General features: G+C 38.5%; 1 protein-coding gene across 2 annotated transcripts in view; it reads right to left on the reverse strand.

Moving 5' to 3' along the window:
* The window catches only part of LOC149158450 (P-loop containing nucleoside triphosphate hydrolases superfamily protein), a 159,991-nt gene that overhangs the window by 104,390 nt on the left and 30,675 nt on the right, over positions 1 to 24,926 (reverse strand). For both annotated transcript variants that reach the window (XM_089436225.1, XM_089436224.1), the window contains exons 9-11: positions 19,656 to 19,756; positions 7,620 to 7,737; positions 7,303 to 7,434 (exon numbers count right to left, since the gene is read on the reverse strand). In XM_089436225.1, the coding sequence (XP_089292351.1) occupies positions 7,303 to 7,434; positions 7,620 to 7,737; positions 19,656 to 19,756 (351 nt within the window). The remainder of the gene's footprint in view (positions 1 to 7,302; positions 7,435 to 7,619; positions 7,738 to 19,655; positions 19,757 to 24,926) is intronic.

Genomic DNA, 24,926 nt, shown 5'->3' on the forward strand with positions numbered 1-24,926 from the left:
CTTGAGCTCTACCCCTCTCATTAGCCCTCACTCGCTTCCTAACTAATGCATGAGAAAATCAAAATAGAAGGAACTTTGATTTCGCGACCTTAATAAACGTTAAATTGCTACATCCTAAAAGGTAATAAATGCATAAATCAAGCTTGTAGCCCAAGCAATGCAAGAAAAATAAAATCATTAAAGAAAAGGTGCACATGAGGGGTGATACAAATAGGACGAGGAAAGAGGTAACACAAGTCCCACGATTACTCTCTCAACACATTATAAATACTCAAGAATGATTTTATTTCATAACTAGTACACAGAAGGTGGCATCCTCCTTAAAGTAAACCCCCACCATACCACGATTCACATGCACTTGTTCATTTATGGGTCAGCCTAGGAACTATTCCTCCCCTTAACGTTGGAAGCACCTAATAGGGCCTTTGGATAACCCTCCCATACCCAAACATGGTAACTTGTTTCCAAACCCTAAGCTAGAAAGACATTTGAAGATGATGTTTATGTGAAGCACTCTTATGGCTTTTGCATTAAATATGGTCCACTATGATGCTTTTACGACTTCTTTACCTATAGTGATGATCTCACATGATTTTGAGGGTATGTTTCAGATGTTATCTCCCAAGTACATAAGCTATAATATTCCTTTCGGAAATATGGCAACCAATCTGGAAATAGAACTCAAAAATCCATGATAATAATTTTAAATGAGACAAAACCCTCGTTATGAATAAAATATTCCAGATGAATAATAAAACATAGCTAATTATTCTCATCCAGCAATTAGATAAAAATATTGCAATTACAAATAACTCGAGAAATAGTAGCAAACTTAGCTTTATTTTATTTACTAGAATAATATTACATGCCAATACAAAATTACTCAACTTTATTTTATTTACTAGAATAAGATTACATGCCAATACAAAATTATCAACAGCTTCTACTGAACGGCGTGTCGAGTTAGATAACAACTAAGGTGATGGCCTCCAAAATAACTGTGGCAATACTGATTCTGGCCTCCCAAAACTGTAACTGGAACCAATAGACGCACCTACGAATTTTGAATGAATTCACCAAGGGATTAGTAGAGATGGGTTTTCGTCCAATCTCACCAAGGTAGCCAAGGGTTTTCGTCCCTGGCACAATGAACCTATGAAGACAATTTCCCCAATCTTCACAAATGACAAATGATTAACTCTTGATGTCCCAAAAGGCTTGCTTTCCCCCACCTTTTAAAGATTTGATGGATCTCTCTTCAACCTTCTAGAAGCACTTTTATTTTATTATTTTATTTTCATTCTAGAAGCTTCTCCCTTTTATGTATTTAAGTGACTCTTTTTATTTTATTTTATTTAAGTCACTTTTAATCCTAGAAAATGATTAAGCTACCTCTTTGATTTCTCCGGCCACTAAAAGTCACTTTTCATCGTCCCATCTTGTAGATCTTTTCATCTTGGATCCAACGAGCTAATACACTAAGGTGTTTCTCCATCTATCTGCAAAGTGACTTGTTTGTCTAGGTACAAGCTCTCAGAGACATGAGTCCTCTTTATACCCCTCGTGCCTTTTTGTTGTGTGCTACCTCTTTCTGTTCATCTAATGCGTAGATCTCTACTAATTTATTACCCTTCTGGGTGGCTTATGGGTCTATCACTTTTTCTTTTTTAGGATCTTTTTTTCCTATGGGCATTTGTTCTACAAGTGTCCTGTTTGAAAACAAATTCGACATCTGAATGCCATGTTCTTGTAATCTAATACTTGGGTCCACTAAAAAATTTTATGTTTCAGTTGAATGCGGTAAGGTAGACCTTTATTGAGGTCTATCTCTAAACAAATTCTAGAAAAAGTAAAGACATCTTAATCTGTTCTATCAAGGTCCATCTTTTTGAATTTTCCCAAAGCATTTCCAATATCCTCTAGGACCTGATGGTGCCAAAAAGAAAGAGGGAGATTGGGTAGTCTCACCCATATTAGCATTGTTGAAACAACCATATTTATAGTATCAAAAATTGGGGAACCATGGAGTAATGAAGAGCCCAGCTCTCCCCCAAAACCATAGCCCTTCATTTCGGACATACTCCAAATCTTTCTGTGTATTGAATTGAACGATGAAGAAACCTTTGGAACATAAATAGATATCATAGTCGAGGGTCCAAGTAGCGAAAACCCATTGGTGTATGCATCAGATCTGGGCCAGAAACCATTGACTCTACATACAACAGCCTAGTTGGATTGAAGATCAAAAAATAAAAATAAAACAAAACAAATAAATAAATAAATAAATACCTCTAGAAGATTAACTTCCATGGTTGGTGCTTGTTCCATTTGTTCTACAATGTAGGGCCATGGGAGGTTTTGGATCTAATTTGATAGGATGTGAGCCTTCCTTTGCATTGCATCCTTGAAGGAGACAAATCCATTGGGGTTTTTGGAGCTCTGAGCTCCACCACGCAGCATCATATTTAAAATAATGGAGGAGTTCTGTGCGATACCATAATCCTTCATCTGGAGGGAATCCTATAGAATTTTCCTTTTGAATAACAAGCTTTTGAAACTTGCATATATACCAAGATTGTTCCATATGTTCTATTTCAAGTTTTCCATCAGATCCAAGACCCTGATCCAGAAAATGGAGGTTTTACCATTAAGATATTTTAGGAAAATCTGGAAATTTTCCTTTTCCATCTCTGCCTGTCTTTTGGCCAGATCAGAGATGGAGAAGCGATGGAAATTCCTTTGGAAGGACAGATCCCACATGACAAGCCGCTTCAAAATTACAAACCCCAAATCAGATTGGGCAAGTCGTGCATGTAAGCCCATAACCATGAAATCGAGCACCAACCCATCTGGGTTTTCCTTTTGCAAGCCCCCCACACTAACAATACTCCAAGCGGAGCTAGCCGAGGCCGATCTGCAACAAGTTGCAGATAAATCCAACACCGACCACTCCACTATTAGCGAAGAAACCCCAATGCAGTAGCAATATGGATCTTGCCTCTCCTCCTCCACCCAAATCCACCAGCATGCCAAGGTCAATCTACAACAAGTTGCTGATAAATCCACCGTCAGCGACTTCACTATCATCCAAGAAACCTCGATCCACCAACATGGTGACGTCCAAGTTCTCATTGTATAACTCCAAGGATCCTGGCCATCACCAAAAAAGGGTTTACCTCGTCATGGTTGTGGTCCCATCGTGCCCTCAAAGCGGTGTGTCATTCCATGAGAGCCGCGTGACCCAGGCCTAAGGAACTAAAGGCCATAGAGACAACGACCCCATCTTCTGCACTATCTAGGCCAAGGACCTCGACCTACACCACGCTGCGTACCTCCTACAAAAACTGTGTTCTTGGCAAAAACCCTAGCATCCATCGTTTTTTCTCCATTCAACACATTTATCAACATAATTATTTAGTGCTACATTTATCATTATTAGAAATTTATCGTTAGGGATCCAAAATTTAAATTATCAACAATATCAAGGAAAATATCAAAAATTATCAAGAAACTTAAAAAGATACAAAAACAATCATTTTTTTTAATTTTAATTTCTAAAGCAACATCAACATTAAACAAACACATTGCTACATAAATATGAAAATAAATCAATATATAATATGTATAAGATGTCAAGTGGTACATCAAATTCAATACTGAAATATGATATTTGTCCTAAGTCATAAGACCTAAGAAAATGATACAAAATCATATCAAAACAAAAATAAATGTATCTCATGAGATGAATCATGGCCATGAAAACAACGGATTTACCCTTGTTTGCTTGATGGAAAATGGTCACAGCATCCTAAGCAATGTTATGAGAACCAAACCAAAAGATTGGTCGACCAAAAACTACATAAACTACTCAAATTTTGAAAAGAACATATTATTCATGTGCATCCACAGAAATCCTAATTATATACATAAATATGCAAAGTTTCTCATGCATATAGCAAGGAGGCATATAAACAAAATAGCACCGAGTGCGCAATCCATTTTTGAATAAAAATAGATCAACATGGAGGCTCTAAATGCCCTCTTGAGTCCAAAAAAAATCATCCTATGCCCTCTTGAGTCCAAAAAAAATCATCCTACAACAAATAGATACATAGCATCAAGATCATTTCCTATATTGGGATACTCTTCATGAAGACCACCCTATAAGCATCAAAATAAGATAGAAAAAGCTTAACATGCCTAATCAATGATTTTGCTTGAGTGAAGTGTACAATTTTACTACAGTCAAGACGGAGGAGTTCAACAATCAATGCCACCAACATCGAGGTACATAGAGGGCTTGGTGCTCTTAATTAAATGTGACTTCCATACCATCATACATAACAAAATCCAGTATAAGCATTGCAATCTTGTCAATCCTGAATCCTGAAAACTATTAAATTTGTTGAATTTTGAATGGGATCTAAAATTCTATTTTCGCCATATGAAATCCCATGAGATTGGAACCACTCCCAAAAATCCTGAAACAGTGAATGGTAATGTTAAAAATTTAAGTATCTTTCATTTCCATCTGTTTACTTTAAGAATTTAATATTACCATTAACTACTAGGGTATTCATCTCATGAGATGAATCATGGGAAATGAAAACAACAGATTTCCACTAGTTTGCCTGTTGCAAAATAGTCATAATATCCTCATAAGCTCAATCCCCTAGCTTTTAAAAAATGAGGGTTAAAAGAGAAAAAACTTGGTTATAAGGTGAAATTGACAGAGACATGATGATTTCCAAATTATCACAATAAATTGAAATTTTCGCGATTATTACTATCGATATTATCAATGATGTTGGTTTTGGTGATATTATCGTGATAAGTGCAACACAACTCTAAGTGCTTATCCACACTAAACGACCAGAGTAAGGATCTATGACAATCCCAAGTCACTTCCAATCATCACCACCGTGATTGATAATGGTTCATTTGGCTCCACACAAGGTACATTATGGTTCTCCTTAATGTCCCCAAGTTACATAGTTAACACATTCATACAAAATCCATGCTCATTTAGGTTGGTGCTCGACAATGTGGGAAAATTGTGAGAAAATAATACTTAATGCAAGGGAAAGTATGATGAGTATATACTAATGACCACCCAATACTCAATTGATGCTAGTATGGTGAGTAAAGAACCATGTATAATGTAATCACCTATAGTAACAAGTAGGTGCATTTTAGCCAATGTTACATTTATTGTGTTGGCGAATTTATAATTGAGGATCCTGAATATAATCGAGCATGTGTTTCCTCCTAAGAGGTCACAGGTTCAAAACCAGAGGGGGTAGAGTATATATGCCTTCGTAGACTTAGCAGTCAAATCGCTGCGCGGAGGTGGGTCCCTTGTCCCACAAACAAGGGGGTCTCATACACCAATTTGGTGTTTGACTTGGCTGTGACCTTAAAAATAGATATTATTATTATATTATTATTATTAGCAATATTAGAGGAATATCATAAATTACTGGAAAATATCGGGAAACTTCAAACAATACAAATTAATCATTTTTTCCAATCTTGTACACATCTGGCTTAACGTCCTATGCCAGACCATAAGTGATAATGTCATAAAGCTCATCCTAAAGAGTGCCTATGTTGCACATATGGCCATACACAGCCAATTACAGGGAAACGAAACTGAGCAACACAAGCCATTAAACCCTATGTGAAGATGTACATTTTATTTCCCAAACTTCACCAATATCACCCCAAACTGCTCCTTCAAGTTTATAATGTATCATCCAAAGTGTAACTCTAAAATGGACATTCTCTGGCTTATGCAAACTCAAGAATGCATAAATGTTCAGATCTTTTGACAATCATAAAAATAACCCGTCATGCACCCTTGGTAAGGAGAAATATATATCAAATTTCAAGTAAGGCTATATACAAAAATAAGGTAAGACTGATAAATCGATGACACTTCTTACACCATCTCACCCTAGGTAGGGAGCACTGATTTCAACAAATATAGAAGCAACAAAATCTGTTTCAACAAATATAGAAGCAACAAAATCTGTTTTAAAGGCAACAATGTGGACTGCTTTCCTAAGGCTAACTCTACAAATCTTCAAGAACTGTGAACCAACCTCCAATGAAACAGGTTTTTGGAGGGAGGGGAAAGCCGTTGATATAAGCAAATTCAGCGACGACAAAGTGTATTGAAACCAGTGTAGAAAACCTCCCAATAACATCCCGATCAAATCGTGAGTCTTTTCCGGGCTACATATAAGTTAGGGAAAATCAGAATTTTTAACTCATTTTGCACTCAATCCTTAACTATTCGACCTTGTGGAGAGAGGAATCCTTAATGATATTTCAACTCTTGAGACTGAGTCAGGACTCAGGATTCAGGACTTGATTCACTATTGATATATGATGTAGTCGTACCTGGTTGAGAGAGGAATCCTCAACAATATTTTGACTCTTGAGGCTGAGTCAGGACTCAGGATTCAGGACTTCATTCACTGTTGATATGTGATGTAGCACTAGACTTCTTAAATGCTAAAAAAAATTAAAATGAATATTTTTATACTTTTTTAATTTTGCCGATTTTTTCAATTTTCTCCCGACTTTTATGACTTTTTCAATTTTCGTATCCTTGCCGATTTATTCCTGAGTTCAACTTTTTCCACTTTGATTGAAACAACAATGCAGAACCCTTTCCTGGACTTGAGTGTCTACAAAATTGGAAGAACACTACACTAACATTCATAGAAATCTGTTAAAAATCAAGAGTAGCAGCAAACCACCTCCAGTACAGCCTGGTCAATATTCTGCATCTTAGCTAAGCAGATATCTTAGTTAGTGAAGATACCACTGAAGCAGAATAAATAAATTTACACCAGTGAATGCCCATTCAAGGCATTTCTCTCTTGTGATTAATGTTTTATTGAGATATAAAGAAAATAATCCTAAAACATCTTGTCAAGAAAGGATGTCAGCACACTGACACATTGTGAATAGGAAAAAATGATATTTGTTTACTTCTGATACAGATGTAGAATCATCCAGAAATCATTTGTTACACATAAAGAAAGTTCAAGAAAAATACAACAAATAAATGGATTGCAAACAAAATGATTACTAACATAAAATCTGATTCCAATTTCCCAGTACTAAAACATGAAAAACAGCTTCCAGATTAATGCAATTCAAGTAGTTGAAGCAAACAAAAAAGCAACCTGCAAGGACACCAGAGTTATCTGCAGAAACTACCATGCCGTACACAAACTGTAATCCCAGAGAATAAAAACTAAATAATTAACTTGGCAATGGTAGACACACCTGTTCAAGGAAGAGTTTCAACCTGAAACCCGTATCAATAGAATTAACAAAGATTAAAGCTTTCTTTTGAACCAATTCCAGTTTGAGAAGGGCAAGAATGTAAAGTAGTTTGTCATGCACATCACATGAAATCTGCAACATTGTAAATATAAGTAAGACTCTGATATCCTTCAACCATATTACATGCAAAATGCATGTAACAAAAACCTGAACACAAGCCAATATAGATACTTGAAGACACTTAGAATTAGATATAATAATATATCACTACATTAACAGTAAAAAAATGTCTGGTGGAGATTAAATGGAACCTATACCCAAAATTGCTGCACACTGTTGGGTACAACTCCATCATACTCGTTTCCTTCCACTTCAGTTAGTGTCAGAATTACAGGACTATGCAGCACAAGCTTTTTTATTTTCTCAACATCTGCACTGGCAATAATAGCAGTATAACATGTGAAAACTTAAAACAATTAACAAAATTAAGATCTGTTACTTGTGTCAAACATGATCCTGCATAAGGAATTGCCAACTTTTCAATATTCTCCATACACCGAACATCACAATAAACCAATGAATGCATAGTAGCAGTATATATTTTCAAAAACAAACAGTGCCTGAATAAACCAGCCCACCCAAAGAAGCCCATTTACCCTTTAATCAAAATGCAAAGATACTTATATTTTAAACCATTCACAAATGAACAGTTATTTATAGAGCATCCAACCAAATTCAGTGTCCAACCAAATGTAGGAGTGCCCTGATTGTGAAAGAAAGGAAATGGTTATCCACTGAACTAAAAAAAAGGCTTCTGAATGTGAAATATGAGTAAAATCAATGCCCTTGTAATAGTTGGAAGAAACTTTTATTGGTTCCACAAGTATTGGTTTGTAAACTTAATAGCTGTTGCTAGGAAACAGAACCCATTTTATCTTAAATATCGAAAAAGTTTCGACCTGCTGTAGGCATTCATAGTATAGACTGTACAGCTAGTAGTGAAATAACAAAACAAGTTGCTGGACTGTAACATCCTTGACATGATAGTTTTCCACTGCTGGATTTAAATGTATGAAAATGACAATGTTGGTGTTTGTAGCTCGGGCAGGTACTTCTGCACAGGCCTTGTGTCTAGGTGAGCATAAGTCGACCATACTCTCCTTAGGTACTTGCTCTAGTGTGAGCAAGATTGCTAACATAACTTAGCCTAAGTCTAAATTACGAAAAAGCACATATTATTATGTTGGCTTATTGAACTAAAGAAACTTAGGAAGAGTAAAGTAAATTACTTGAGTGAATGTGTTTTAATCTGAAATGTTGATCTTAAGTGATGCAAGATCTAATCTCGGCCATCAATCACTTTAGAGATTAGGGTTAGGGATTTAGCTCAATGTAAAGTTATAAAAACAAGGCTAAGGAGATGGGAAAGACACGCTACAACAACACAAAATTGAGAGAGGTATCTCAGTGAGCAGTGTGTTGGGTCCGAGGGAGTGCAAAGAGGATGGAGATCTGCAGGGAAGATCAAGCACCGATCTAGGTCAAATCTATTGGACCGGATCTAGGTTTATTTTGTATTTTGTATTTTCTCAGTTGGACAATTATCCTAGGATGGAAGCCCAGGTAAGTTTGGTTTATTAATGAAAACCTTTGATTGGGAAAAATATGAGATTGGTTGTTATATTTAGCTTCCGCTGAAGCTTATTGTGTTAATGAACCTAGTTGTGTATTTAATCAGTAGATTTGTTAGCTCTGCTAGGAATTATGTGTCAAGTGCTAGGTTTGCAAGAAAATTAACATGATATTAGAGCCAGATCTCTGAAAACAAATCTCAAAATTACAGGGGGCCAGGTTTGTGCAAGATCGTCAAGCTACGTGTCCAGAACGGAAAGAGCTCTAGAAACATTTGCAACGGATAGGGTTTCGCCCTAGCTGTCCAATCTTTGCTTTGTTTGTGTGGATTTTCTGCAAATTGTTCAATGGCGAACCCCTGTGATTTGGCAAAAAATATGATTCCTTTTGCAAGTATGGTTGTTGGTCAAGCGAACTCTTCTTCAGTTTCGTACAGCTCTATGCTGAAATTTGGTTCTAGTCGTCCAGTGGTTCAAAAATTCCTTTCCTCAATGTTCCTATGGATCAAGAAGCTTTCTGTTGAGAAAAATATTTTTCGGTGAATGGCTTGGTTTACAAGATTAATGGGTATTGGTCGCAACTAGCCGATCTACACAAATGGATCTCTAAGACTTGGAAGCCCTTTTTGACAAACAAATTGAACATTACCCTATGGCTCGGGATTTTTTCATTATGGTTTTTGTTAATATAGAGGACAAGAAGGCCATCTATGAAGTTGGGTTGTGGTTTTGGGGTAGTGCTGGACCCTGGTCTCTTTATGCAGCCTTGGAGTCCCACATTTGATTGGTAACAGCATCACAATATCCATAGCCCCAGTTTGGGTAAGGCTTCCAATCTTTCCCTTGCATTTCTGGAATCTTACATTGCTTTCCTCCATTGGGAATGTGTTGGGAAAATTTTATCATCAATGTTCCGAAACAGATAAATTTACAAGACTACTTATGCCCACATTTGTGTGGAGATGGACTTCAACAAGGGTTTTCCAACGGATATTAATTTGACGGCTCCGAACTACGTTTGGGTTAAAAGGCTCTACTATAAGAATATTTCATTTCGGTGTAGAGAATGCTATGAAAGAGGGTATGTAATTAAAAATTGCCCAAAACATTCTCAATGTAGCAAAGATTGAAAAATGCTCGAAGGCCCAAATGGTGGGAAGGAGCACAAGGTGATCACTATACGATATACAAAGAGGAAGAGTTCAGAACAAGAAACAACTAGAAGACAAGAAGGAAACAAATACGGCCAAAGAAATCGCATCTGTGACAACAAAATCTAAGCTGGAAAAATCGTAGGCCAATGTGGATCCTCTAGTTGCCAGTAAGGATTCCTCGAATGCAGCATTGGTGGAAAAGTATCAATCCCTTATGGAAAACGGATCTCCTCCGGAAACCACAAGGAATAATGTTGAAAATGCAACTTCTTGGGCAGATCAGGAGAACGAGGAAAATCTCAAGAATATTATCATACACTTGCCGAAGAATGATCCACTGGAATTTGCAGAAAATGCGGGTTGGACTCAAGTTGGGAAGAAAGGAAAAAGTTTTTCACATAGAAAAACAAGAAGTCAAACTAGATCAAAATAAAATTAGTGAAAAATGGAATGTAAATGTGTTTAAATATTGGGGGTTTTTTGAAAAAAAATTACTTGGAAAAGGACTGAAATTTTTATGTCATGGGGAACTTGCTTGAGGGTTTTGATTGAGCCTTCATGCTTAATCTCAAATTTTCAAGCCTTGGATATCTCTAATATATGTAAATGGTTTTGGCCATGTATCTAGTTGTTTTTAATATAAATGTTACCTGTTTTGTTTAAAAAAAAGATCGTCAAGTCGGGTCTGGCCACGATCATACAAAGGAAAAAAAATAGGGCCGCCAAAATCGGCAACACGGAGTTTGAAAAAAAAATGTGGTCGTACAAGCACAGGAGGGAGGGGGGGCTAATTTTTTTAGATACTAAAAAAAGGGGGGAGAAAAGGCTCTAACAATTGGTGGCCAATAACCACCAGTTAGCTAGACGCAGCAAAAGACGCCTGCACGAGAACAATTGCAAGCTCAGGTCAAGGGTGGCCGACAGGGCGAAAGACGAGCAGCAGTGATGGCAGGGATTGTGTGGCATGGTTAGGGTTGATTGACCATTGAGTGAAGTTGTGCAGCAAAGGAAGGGAGCACAAGGGACAACAGACAAACATCAGCGAACAACACCAACCAACCGCAGAGATAGAAGGGTCAGAAGTTGGTCTACGAAGGAGACAACTGCCGAGGATGACCATTGCAGAAGACAACACTGACGAACGAACAAAAAGAGTCGAGATAAGTCTACGAGATACAATGACAAGAAGAGAAGTGGATTTGGTTGCAAGGGCATATACTATGGGTGGCAGCAGTGCAACCGCAAAAGACAGAAGAGTCACGCTGACCACATGAGCAATGTGTCAGCCAATCAAGTGTGCAAAGGTGTCACAACAACGGGTGAAGTGAGCAACTGCCAAAAAAAATTGTGATGCAGCCACAAGTACGCATAGTCGTGAAAAGGCCCTATCGCCTACGCTAAGGAAAGGATACAAACACACACAGCAAAGTTGGTGAGGCAACGACAACAGAAAACATCCAAGCTAACAATATACAAACGACTATGACTAAGCAGAGAAGCCAAACATGCAGAGACCAATAGCTAACGCAAGGGTCCAACATCAATGGTGGCAAGGCCGCGGGGAAAATCCGACTATGTAGCCACTAAGGGGTTGGGTTGGGCATCAGAAAATCAGCCAATAAAAGAGACAGTTCCTAGCAAACATAATAAGCAGGTTGCAAGTGGATACAAGAGTTGAACTGCAAGGAAACAGTGGTCGTGAGTAAGGCAACAACAAGGTTGCAAGAACGTGTAGTGTGCATGAGCTCCAGGTTGACACAAGAACTAAGGTGCAATTGATGGCATGAGCAAAGGTTAGTCTGGTCAAGTTGTTATGGGATGTCAAGAGGGGAAGGAAAACAACCACACAAGGTTGTGACAGTGGTATCGCAGGTGAGGATTGTTACTGGTGGTCGCGTGAAGGCAAACACCACATGAGAAATATGCACAGGGAGTGTTGGGGCTGTCGACGACAATATCTCAGCTGGCAAGAAATCAGAGCTTATAGAGCTGCAAGGAGATTGCACGGTGCAAAGTGCAGTCGAGCTATGGATGGGCCAGTCACAGAGGAAGCGGTTGTAATATCCTACGGTAATTTTTTGTCCTAGGGATCCTATTCAAGTTAGGATTTCCAACAGAACTTATTCATTATTCAATGGTAATTATTCCTTTATGTAATAAACAATTCATTTAACAGTAGTAGCAATAATACATGAATATGTTTCACCTGAAATCCATAATAAAAGGTGTTGACTACCCAAAAAAAAAAACAAGGAATGTGAACAACTAATATTGTACCAACTTACCAAGTGCATTATTGTTTACAACTGTCAATGATTTGGCAAACCAGCTCGAATGTTAAGACAAATTTAATTGAGTTCCCAGAATTGTAGTCTTGGTCATGTCTGTCATCAACTCGCAATGATTAGATGCTCCCGTGGAAACTCAGTTGTCTTCCGATAATGATCTGCAACCCTAGGAAGGCCAAATAATAGCCTACCGCATCAGAAAGGTTTGAACTTGTGTTTGTTGCCTCAAAATGATTATCCTTTGGGTGCTTTGTACCCCTAGGAGGGCCAAACTCCATATTATTGCTCCTATAATAGTGTGGATTCCCGAACTATATTTCCGCTACCCAGAACTCCAAATTGTCCCACAATTAGTGTCACTTCCACTAGAGATACTATTAAATTGTCGCTAAACCAAACAGAACTAGATCCCATGATTCCCAAGTTTCCTCTGCAAACCCTGCGGCCCTATGTTGCGGCTTTGTCTTATGGCATAGAATTTCCTCAGACTGGGTCAGAGTTTTGCTGCTTCAGAATCACTTTAAACCCTTGTCATCTACTCCAGATCGAGTTGTTTGCGCCCAGTTGTTGAACAACTCCTTTTGTGTAGATGCCCTTATTGCCTTAACAAAATTCAAAGTTACTTCAACAAGCAACAAATTGATCTAGCTTGACCAAGGATTGGAGTTTCCTCAAAACACACTCTTCAGCAAAATAGAGGACACTTACTATACCAAATCAAACCAGAACTGCTCCAAGAATTAGGCTGTGCCAAAACAAGAATAAGGGTGACTGGATAGGGTGGGATCACTTCCACAAAAACTAGCCAAACAAGAGAAAGGGGTCTTAAACCCTCAGAGCCTCAAGCTAAAGAAAATCAGGTATATTCCAATCCAAAATTGATGATGATCAAATGACTCCAACTTTCCTTTATTTATAGATTTCCCCATGGGGTTTCTCAAATGTGAGGGGTGGCAATGCAACCCCCAATTTGGGCTTTTCTGCCCTAGTTGACCCAAAATTCACCCAATGTTGCCCCAAACATTGGGAAATTAGGTCTTCCCCCTTTATCAAGACTATATCCTACAGGGTTGGATAGACTACCATCCTCCCTTAGCCAATTAATCAATTGGGGACATTACAGCAACAAGGTCTGGTACAGGTAGTGCCACAAAGCAGTGTGAAGGATTGTGTTGTGGGTAGAATGTTGCATTGGGCATGGTCAACTAACTGTAGGATGTGGTGGCCAGCAAGAAGTCACTAGGTAGGAGATTTGCCGCAACAAGCATGAGCCAATAGTGACTGACAAAGTTGGTAGCAACCAACAATAGGTACGAAGGATAGTACCACCAGGATTTTCCAACAAAGATTTCAGAGGTCAGACCTTAAAAGGAGCGAGGAAGGCCATACCAATTGAGGGATTGGCATCAAGTTTCGTGGGTGTCTCAGAGGATCAAGACAGTCCCATAGTAGTGCTAGAAGGACTTACCACAAGAGAACAAACGTGCTATGGGTGTCCAAACTCAGGTGGAGTTTGCTTTCAATCTTGATGATCAAGAAGAAAGGGTTTGGTGTGGCATTCTAGGATGGACAAGCACTGATCAAACCTAGGGGATCTAGCTTAGACGATGGCCACGTCTTTAGAGTTAGAGAGAGCAACATGTATAGGTTAAAAGGCCAAGCCTATTCGAGCAATGACAAGAATCAGAGTCATGACAAAGAACAAGGAGCAAGCAGCTTCGAAGGTTGAACAGCCCATAGGGAGAAAGCCTTCAAGTTCATGAGAGGAGAAGTAGTCAACAAATTCCTCCCAATCTGTCAAGGTCTCTTGGTACGAGATGGCCTTACAAGATGTTCAGGAGCAAGAGGTTTCTAGGAACAAGTTCACAAGGAGTGGGTCTTCAAAGATGACAGCAGGGAAGTCTTCCAATTCAAAGGGAGAGACCATGGCAACGAATGTAGATCTAGGATCGAAGACAGTTCCAGGTGGCAGAAGTACCTTCCTCGCAAAGAGGGAGTATTGATGTCTGTAGCTTGCGCAGGCACCTCTGTACAGGCCTTGTGTCTAGGCATGCAGAAATCACCCATAGTCTCCTTAGCTACATGCTCTAATGTGAGCAAGACCACTAATGTAACTTAGCCCAAGTCTAACTTATAAAAAAACACATATTACTATGTTCGCTTATCGAGCTAAAGAAGCTTAGGAAAAGCAAAGTAAATTACTTTAGAGAATATGTCTTAATCTCAATCGTTGATCTCAAGTAAGGTGAGATCTAATCTTGATTGTCAATCACTATGGAAATTAGGGTTAGGGATTTAACTCAATGTAAGGTTATAAAAGCAAGGCTAGGGAGATGGAAAATACACACTACAATAGCACAAGATTGAGAGAGACATCTCAATAAGCAATGTATTAAGTTTGAGGGAGTGCAGAGAGGAGGTTGGAGATCCATATCTGCAAAAGATTGACCACCAATCTAAGGCAAATTTGTTGGATCAGAGTCAAGTTTATTTTGTATTATATATTTTTTCACTTGGGCCACTATTCCAAGACGAAAGCCCTTGTAAGTTTGGATTATTAATGAAAAACATTGATTAGGCAGAATATGCATGTAGTTTTATGAGATTGGTTGTTATATTTAGCTTCCGCTGAATTTTATTGCCTTAACAAACCTAGTTGTGTATTTAATGATTAATCAGTAGATTTGTTAACTATATTAGGAATTAAGTGTTGGGTGCTAGATTTGCAGGAAAATTGTTAGCAAATGCCTTGCAGATTTTAGTAAATGTGTTGCATCAATTTCATTTGTTGAGACCTTTTCTAAAGGATTGAATTTCAGAATCAAAATATAGATTACCATGAATCTTATGTCACCATTTACTTCAATAAGCAACTTGAAGATGGCATCAAGGTTTCAAGGTTTTCAAATGTCAATGGATCATGCATGCTTCCTTCGGAATGTCCATTTTGATAAGCCATTTGCTTTTGGTATCATACTAATTTTTTCTTATATTCCTAAGTTAGTCACAATGAAGCATTTTATGCCTACTTTGACATTTAGTTAATTATTCATATGCCTGGTGGAACCATTATAATGTAATTACTTTATTACATTATGGGATGTGATCAAGAATTAATGCTATCATTATCAAAACATCATTAGGACATCATCATAAGTTGGATGCCCACTATTTTGAATTGAATTTTGATCACAGGGTGATACAATATCATTATGCATTACATTTTATAACTCTGTTGACTGCGTATTTATATGTCTATGTATTCTTTATTGAACAAGGGCTTAACAACATTATATATTTTTCCACGGATGTTATAATGATTGTTCCTTTTCTCTTATCTATTTCAATCATGTGCACACATATCTTTTCTCTTTACTCTATTGCATTGTCATTACTCTAAACTTCCAACCTTGGGTGAAAACCATGTTCAACATTCAGGCATAAATATCCAATTTGGAGTTTGACAAGGAAGATCCCAGTCTAGTTGGTCACAATGGACCAAGAAAGGGTACATGGAGAATCGGAGATGTGTATGTAGTATCCCAAGGGAATTTTCTTTCCCTTAGGGTTTCTATTTTGGCTAGGGTTTCCAATAAATCAAAAAAGGTCATGAACAACAGTGCACATTCATCTAGTCTTCAAACAATGGGCATTAATCTATGCAACGCATTAACATAAAGTATCTTTAAAAATACTATAACTCTTCCACAAACTTCAGTAAATTAGGGTTGATCCCGCAATAAAAAGTAGATTCCTCCAACCAATAATCCACAATATTGTTATGATTACAATGCCAAGATTTAGTAAACTGTAAGTCACACTAGTACTATCCAATACTATTGTGCTCTAATATTAATTCACTATCTATTGTGTTGTCACCGACTTGTTCATTGTTTATGACAACCCCTTCCTTTACTGCTTTTCCCTGCAACGAAATAATGCTTCAACCTCTGAAACAACCTCTGATTACTTTGGTTTCTGTTTCCCTGCTTGCACAATCCGAGCTCATACAAGTTTCTCTATTAGATGTCTACAGTCTTCAGAGAGATGCTAATTGGGATATTGTTGCCTTCACAACCTAGGGGTTGAATAAGCGTGATGACAATGTGCTAAATATCCTCAAGAACGACTACCAGCTTCCAAAATGTGCCCTGAAACACCAATTTATACTTTGGCCCTGCGGCCCTGTCCTGTGGCCATGCGACCCTGCCCTGAAGCCCAGAATTCACTTGCTGCCTTCCTCAGCGGTTTTGCGGCTCTAATTAGAGTACAAAAACAGTCCTCGAATCCTTGGTTTAGGCCAAAGCCTCTGGCTGAAGAAAATTAGAGATATTCCAATCCAAATCGATGATGATAAAGTGATTTCAACTATCCTTTATTTATAAATTTCTCATGGGGTTTTCTCCTCCTTAATCTATTCTGAGGGGTTCATGTGCAACCCCCAATATGGGCTTTTTTGCCCCAGCTACCCCAAAACTTACCCAATGTTGCCCCAAAACATTGGATAATGCATTCCCCCTTTACCAAAGACTATAGCCTACGGGGTTGGATAGGCAACTTTGCCCTCTCCTGGACAATTGATCCATAGGGGACATTACAATCCCCCCTTCCCGACATTGCTTGTCCTCAAGCAATCATATGTTTGGGTGTTGCACAATGTGTCCTACTGCATTTCCTTTGATCATTACCAATACATCTATCTTTGTTCAAAACAAGTGATATGACAATCCCTGGCTCTTCTCCATTTTCACCACACTAAATATTTGTAACTGTAAAAACCCTGTTGCTTTGATTAAGGCTGCCCCATAACTCTTGCATCAATTGTGTTAAAATGGGTGCCAGTATAGATTCAACTTGAGAATTCTCCAAGTTGTGAATGCTGCTGATTTTGGCTCTTTACAATTTTCTTCTTCCATTACTCCAACTTCCATTTGTATTGACTGTGAAATTCATGTTGCCTCACGTACTCCAGCCTCAAGAGGAGATGTAAAATGAGTTTGAGTGATTCTTGCCCTATCTTGTGCAGATTCTTCCCATAATTTTGAAGAGGTTTCATACAGATAGTGCCTATCCAGGACTCCCCAATAATGTACACATACTTTGGAAGCAAAAGCATCTCTATTCTGCACAGAGTGCACTACTGATGGAAATTCTTTCTGATTTGTTCCACAACATAGTCCAATATAATTACCATTATGTTCAAACTCATCGCTCCTCACCTAGACCATCTTGTATACAAATCTGTCTAGAACTGCACTGAGCAACCCAAGATGCAGACGGGATTGAAAGTTACTTTCCTTAGCTTTGACAAACGCAGAGTCATTTTGAACAGGCAACTCCTAACCAATAGTTCTCAACGTCCTAGCAAGAATCAAGGCAATACTTTCCATTTGAAATATTCTTAGCAACATTAATTCCAGGTTCGTTTCCAACAACTGGTGTTTCCCAAGCAGCTACAGTAGTCCTCTTTTTCCTTTTAGGTACAAAAGTATCTGGTGATGTAAGCAATCTTTTATCGTGCAGAAGTAGCTTCATAGACTTGCTCTGAGATGAACTTTTGGATTTGAGAAGATACCGGTTTTCCCTTTTGAAGGAACTTTGTCTTCTTGAAACATTAAGAGCTCTAAGAAGCAAGTGCCCCCGTGCCAATGGTATGATTCTCAAAAGCCTCAAGTACTGCTTCCAAAGTTTCACCTTTTTACTGTGCAAAAGACTATTGGAATCCTGCTTTTGCAACAAACAACTATGCTCCTCTGTCAAAATAGATAGACTCGTTCAATTGTCTTTTAATGAAACTCCTAAATCTGCATGGTCTTTAGATATTAAGGAATTTCCAATTCCGGGATATTGTGCGATTATAGAGACATTTCCTGAAGATAAAATATTACAACCATTATTCCCCAACTATATCACATCAATGTCACATGGTTCGGATTCGAGTTCGGGTTCGACAATGATTAGGTTCGGTTTGAGTTCGAATATTTTGATGAGGTTCGGATGAGGTTCGTCATTAGGTTCGTGTATATATATATATATATATATAATGAATTATAGGATAAAATAGTAAGAAATCAACATAAGTAAACATCAAAAATGCTATCATGGACATGGAAACTGCAAGGATAAATTACAAGCTTGAGTTGTGACATGAAGTTATGAGTTTTGATTTATGCACTTGGTCAATGGCTATGAGGTTCGCCCAACCTCCAAAAAAATTTAAGGTTTGCCAAAATTCGAGCCAAAAGGTTAAAGTTCGACGAACCTTGTGACATAGTATCACATGACTAATATTACTCTGAACATCCATGAAAACTTTAACAACCTGATGCACACTAGCAGCACCCTGATTGAATTTTTTACAATCTAGCATTTCCTTGGCACGGATCTTTCCCACTAACTTTAAGTAGAACGCTGCTCACTCATCACATCTAAAACTGAAGGTCACACCTGAGGAAGCATTGCTTGGTCTTTTTTTCAAAGCTTCGATTGGGGTTGCAGTTGAGGAACCTGCAAGAGATCATTAGTACCTCTTCGTCCTTCCCTATCCTCCATGGTTATACTTGTATCTTCTGGAAGCATACTAAGCTCATACACTCACAAGTTGGCAGGATGCACAGCTTTGATACTACCGTAATATCCCAAGAGAATTTTTTGCCCTTAGGGTTTCTATTTTGGCTAGGGTTTCCAATAAATCAGAAAAGGTCATACACAGCAGTGCACATTCATCTAGTCTTCAAACAATGGGCATTCATCTATGTAACGCATGAACATAAAGGATCTTTAAAAGTGATATAACTCCTCCACAAACTTCAGTAAATTAGGGCCGATCGCCCAAGAAATAGTAGATTCCTCCAACCAATAATCCGCAGTATAGTTCTGATTACAATGCCAAGATTTGGTAAACTGTAAGTCAGCTTAACAAATTCTGACACTAAAGTTTCAAATTAACTATCGGATAGCAGACCTTCCCTGTTAAAAGGCGAGCAATAAACCATAAAATAGCTTCCTTCAGTAGTAAAAATGCATGAAAATGTGCATAAACTTCGTTTTGGTCCAGATATATAGAAAATAATTACAGTTCAGAACACAAACTAAAGCATAGAATATCATTGTCCGTCATACAAAATGCCTGGTGAAGAATGATCAAGCATTTTATTTCTTTCATTCCTTCCTTCCCAGTGGAGCTCCCAGATGTCAACTGCTAATAATAACTGAATGCCCTATGCCCAAATATGAACATAAAACAGTAGTACAACAACTTCTACATAATATACACATACCTTGAAGTTGCAGACATTAGGATGCACTGACAACGACGTGGAATATAATGAACCAGAGATTTCAAGTCCTCTTCATACCCATATGATAGAAGAAGATCTGCCTGAAAAATAAAAAATAAAAATGGTTCAAATCTATGCTTTCAAATCAGTATGTTGTCCATAACTTTTTTTCAAAACAAATGTCTCTTAATCAAAGAAAAAATAGCCAAAAACCCCATGCATGAAACATGAAAATGAAACCCAATATGAGAAGGATGTATAATTCCGTCCATGCTTAACATGGAGTTGACACTTCTCTTTTAAAATAAAATACAAATATTATTTAAATAAAAAAACAATGTTGGCTATAATCAAAATAAAAAACAAATATATACATATTTGATTAGTTTTACTTAAAATATTATAAAACGCAGTCCTGCTCTAACTGTAAAAATATGATAAAAATATTCTCTCACTCTCAGTTATAAATAAAATATTTCCATGTAAGATAATTTTATATCAACTTTTTATTAAAACCAAAAACAAATAAAGTGATGTTATTTATATTTTCATATTTTAATTGGATACGTAAATAATCCATTTTAATATCCATGTTAATTAATGTGCAAATAGAAGAAGTAATTGAAAGTAAAAAGATTGAAAGTGATATTGAAATGTATTTAAAAATATATTAATAAAAAAAAAGCTTTAATGTGAACAATGTAATCCATAAATAAAATATCTCAATGGTTATGTTAACTAAATTATTTCAATGTCAACAATTTACATATTATATATGCTTTAAAATAATAATAATACTAAAATGTCAATATATTATATAAAGTAATTGAAAAATTAAATTCTGTGTCTATATATATTTTTTTTTGACTTTAACGGTTAGATTTTTATTTAAAAGGCGGCAAAACAGCTGCCGCTTGCATTTACATTGGATTGAGTTTCTCAATTTCATTTCTCTCTGAGTTCATGAAGTCCACGAATCCATGATCAATCTTTGATTCAGGGTCGTCTTTTGGAGAAGCAACGCTGTATCTCTGCCGGATGGTTCTTTACCTTGATGTTACCAGCTGATTCTGACAACCTGAGTATGCCTTTCTGGAGCCTTCCTCTAACTCTGTTGCCAGAGGAGCTAATCGGATATGAGCTATTTCCACTTGGGAGTATGAAAATCGTTTTCCATCTCTAGTCTTCATTCTAACCTTCCAACGCCTTGATTTTTGTCAAAGCAATTTCCCCTGGAGCAGAAAGAGCCGTGCGAAATGGGCAGCTGTCCGATTGAATGTACAGAGCCTGACGTCAAAATTTTGCATTGCTGAATCACCACGATCGGCGTTGCTGAAACACCAGTTTCAGCAACTGATAAAATAACTGTGTTGCTGTAACACCATTTCCAGCAAGCAAATTTCTGGGTTTTCTGTGTTAAAACAGAATTACTGGTTAATCCGATTATGGGATGATGCAGAGAGAATCTTCCAAATTGACTGATAGGGTTCTTTGGCTTCTGGCAGCTCCAAGGTTGGCTTCAAAATCATTTGTCAAAGCAATTCCCCCTGGAGCAGAAAGAGCCGTGCGAAATGGGCAGCTGTCCGATTGAATGTACAGAGCCTGACGTCAAAATTTTGCGTTGCTGAAACACCACGAGCGGCGTTGCTGAAACACCAGTTTCAGTAACTGATAAAATAACTGTGTTGCTGAAACACCATTTCCAGCAAGCAAATTTCTGGGTTTTCTGTGTTAAAACAGAATTACTGGTTAATCCGATTATGGGATGATGCAGAGAGAATCTTCCAAATTGACTGATAGGGTTCTTTGGCTTCTGGCAGCTCCAAGGTTGGCTTCAAAATCAGCTTGAGAATTATGCTGCCTCATAATGTGGTAGAAGGAGATTTTCTGAAACTTAGCCAGCATGGGTCTTATTTTCTTTAGAATTCGGCCTAAATGAATCTGCCACTGATTCGAAGGAGAATTCATTGCTTGAATGATGAGCCGAGAGTCTCCGAAGACCGTCAATGTTTGAATGTTCCGTTTTAGAGCCAGAGTCAGCCCCTGCCACAAAGCTAGAGCCTCAGCTCTATTATTTGATTCGATTCCCAGACCCCAATGGTACTTGAGAAAAGTAGACCCATCGGGTTTCAGCAGCACTCCACCTCCACCCGCAGCTCCTGGATTGCCTTTAGAGGCCCCGTCGAAGAAAAGACAATGGTCATCTAGTGCCGATCTCCACTTTAGAAATTCCTGTTCTTCCATACGGATTTCCCACTTAGCATGGCAAGTGGTTGGAATAGTAGGGATGGGTTGATTATTTGGAACGATTTCTTTTAGCCACAGCTCCTCCTCATTGTCCAGCTTTACTTCATTCCTTAGGGTTGGCTTAGCTTCCAAAGTCTCTCCCAATAAAGCTTTAATTTTGGATATAACATTGTTTACAGTGCAGATTTCTCCTCTGAAGATTCTGTTGTTCCTTTCCAGCCATAATTTCCAACATATGTATTTAGGGGTCCACATCCAAGCAGTCCTAAGGAGGTTTTTATTGTTGGTGCAGATTGGAGGAAGCTTGGCCCACTCGTAGGACAGGGATGGCACACTTCTTGGTAGCTCAATCTTGTCCGCCCTTGAACTCAGGACCCCTTTCCAGACTGCCTTGGCAAAGGGGCACAGCAGCAACAGGTGATCAGCTGTTTCTTCCTCTGATATACATAATGGACATCTGGAGGGCCCTTCCATTCCCCGTTTTCTCAGATTGTCTCCTGTGAGAATACTATTATGAGCAAGTGTCCAGCAGAAAAAGTCTATTTTAGGGAGAGAAGGAAAGTTCCATATGAATTTCCATTGCGTTGGGTCTGGAGGGACATTCGGGACAGCAATTAAACTTTTGTATCCTTCAGCTACCGAGTAGGAGCCAGTATGGGAGCCCCACCCTCTTTTATCCTTGGCTGTTGCTGATAATGGTGATTTCCCTTGCAGATTGTCTAACAGTAAAGAAGCTTCAGATTGCAAATGGTGTGGTACCTCCCCGAGATTCCAGCTGTCCCATCTTCTTTCAGCATCCTCCGTCCAGTTGGTTATGTCCCAATAGAGTTTCCTTGTTGTTGGAATGCAACCATAGCTTAATATTTGCCAGGCCTTTTATATGATGAAGAGGCTGGTCTCCAAGAATCTGATCATTCCAAATTCTTATTTTTTTCCCATTACCTGGGATCCAATAGAGGTTGAGGCTGAAGTTGTCCAGAGCAGCGATACAAAGTTTGGATATTGGGGAGCCTTTGGAATTTTTTGGAGGAAGATCAAGACATCTCAATCGTTGACCTTGAAAGTATTTCTTCCACAGCACTTTCTTGCTCCAGCTTATTTTTCCTGCCACAATATTCCACAATATTTTTGAGCCAAGAGCGAGATTTTGGGCAGCCGAGTCTCTAATTTACAGACCTCCTTCTATGAAAGGTTTCTTAATGGTGTCCCAATTTACTAAATGAAGCCTTCTTTCGTTGTTTTTTCCCCCTTCCCACAAAAATCTTCTCAGCATACCATCCATTTTACTGAGAAAGGTTTTGGGGGCGAGGAGAATGGAATGCTGAAACAGAGGCATGCTTGTTAAGACAGATTTTATAAGGATAATTTTCCCAGCAGTGTTCAGCCAGGAGGCTCCCCAGGCATTAATTCTGAGTTTGAGCTTGTCCAAAAGGGGCAACCAATGGGAAACTTTGGGGATGGATCTGAAAATTGGGATCCCAAGATATTTGAAAGAATCCCAGTCTTGACAGATTTTCATTTCAAGAAGCCTAGCTATATCAGCAAGGTTTTTAGCTGAGCAATTCCAGCCATAGATTGTACTTTTTGAGTAGTTAATCTTGCTGTCGGATGCTTCCTTATAGATGTCCAGTTCCTTTTTGAAAGAATTGGCCGAAATAATACTCGCTCCACCTAGTAGCAGAGTATCGTCGGCAAATTGAGCATGGTTTATTTCTTTGACATTTTGCACCATTCTGAGACCTGGCAGAATTTGGATTTGTTGACAGTAGTCGAGCTGGAAACTCAACACTGAGGCTTGAATGGCATAGAGAAGCGGGGACAGCGGACAGCCTTGCCTTAATCCCCTTGAAGCTGTAAAAAATTCAGTTGATCTTCCATTTACCAGCGGAGCAATCCAAGGAGAGGCGATGCAGGCTTTCACCCAATTTGTGAATTTTGTTGAAAAGCCCATTTTTGTCATAACTGCAAACAGGAAGTCATGCCTCACCCTGTCAAAGGCATTAGCCAGATCTAGTTTTATTACCATTCCTTTCTCTTTTCTCTGGACACTTGAATGTACTGCCTCTTGAACCAGTACAATATTATCCAGTATCTTTCTCCCTTTGATGAAGCCTCCTTGGTTCTCCGGTATGATGTTCGGCAATATATTCTTGAGGCGCATGGATATTATTTTGGTAATAAGTTTATAGCTAGTATTACACAACGAAATGGGGCGGAATCTACTGAACTCAGAAGCTCCTTTTTCTTTCGGAAGCAAAGCCAGGAAGGCTGAATTGGTGCTGCCTCCTATCTTAGTACAAAATTGGGATTTCCTTACCATTCTCAGAAGGTCTTTGTTGATAATTGACCAGCAAGACTGAAAGAACCTGGCAGTGAACCCATCAGGCCCTGGCGCTTTATCCGGGTCCATGCAATCCAAAGCTTTCTTGAGCTCATCCATGCTGATCGGGGCAGTCAGCATATTATTGACGGGGTCTTGCACACAGAAGGGGATCAGATTGTACGGATATGCTTGGGGATCTATAGGCTGGTAATCAGGAGCTGAATAGAGATCTTTAAAAAAGGAGAATGCTGCTCTCTTTATGCCCTCAAAATCATTAACCACTGTGTCTTGGAATCGGATTTCTGAAACATTTTTGTATTGCTTTCGGGCTTCGGCATGTTTGTGGAAGAAACTAGTATTTTTGTCGCCGGCTTGTAACCATAAGTTTCTAGATTTCTGTCTCCAATACTCCTCTTCGTCCCTACTGGCTTTATGAAAGGCTTTTTGTAACTCAACTTCTTTTTGGAGCAGACTTTGAGTAATATCTGAATTCTCCATTGAGGATTGGAGGGCAGCAAGATTTTCTATAGACTCTTTTCGATTGGCAGCAGGAGTTTTCAAAGCTTTTGCCCATTCCTTGAGCTTTCTCTTAAGAGCCCGCAATTTTTCTTCCCACACGAAGAAAGGGGAACCCTGAATTTTCCGGTTCCAGACTTCAGCAACCACCTCATTGAACCCCTCTTGCTGAATCCATAACGGGC

Source organism: Pinus tabuliformis, chromosome 5_2 (genome assembly GCF_031772625.1).
Source record: "Pinus tabuliformis cultivar Carrire ecotype Pingquan chromosome 5_2, CPIR1, whole genome shotgun sequence".
Classification (NCBI taxonomy): Eukaryota; Viridiplantae; Streptophyta; class Pinopsida; order Pinales; family Pinaceae; genus Pinus; species Pinus tabuliformis.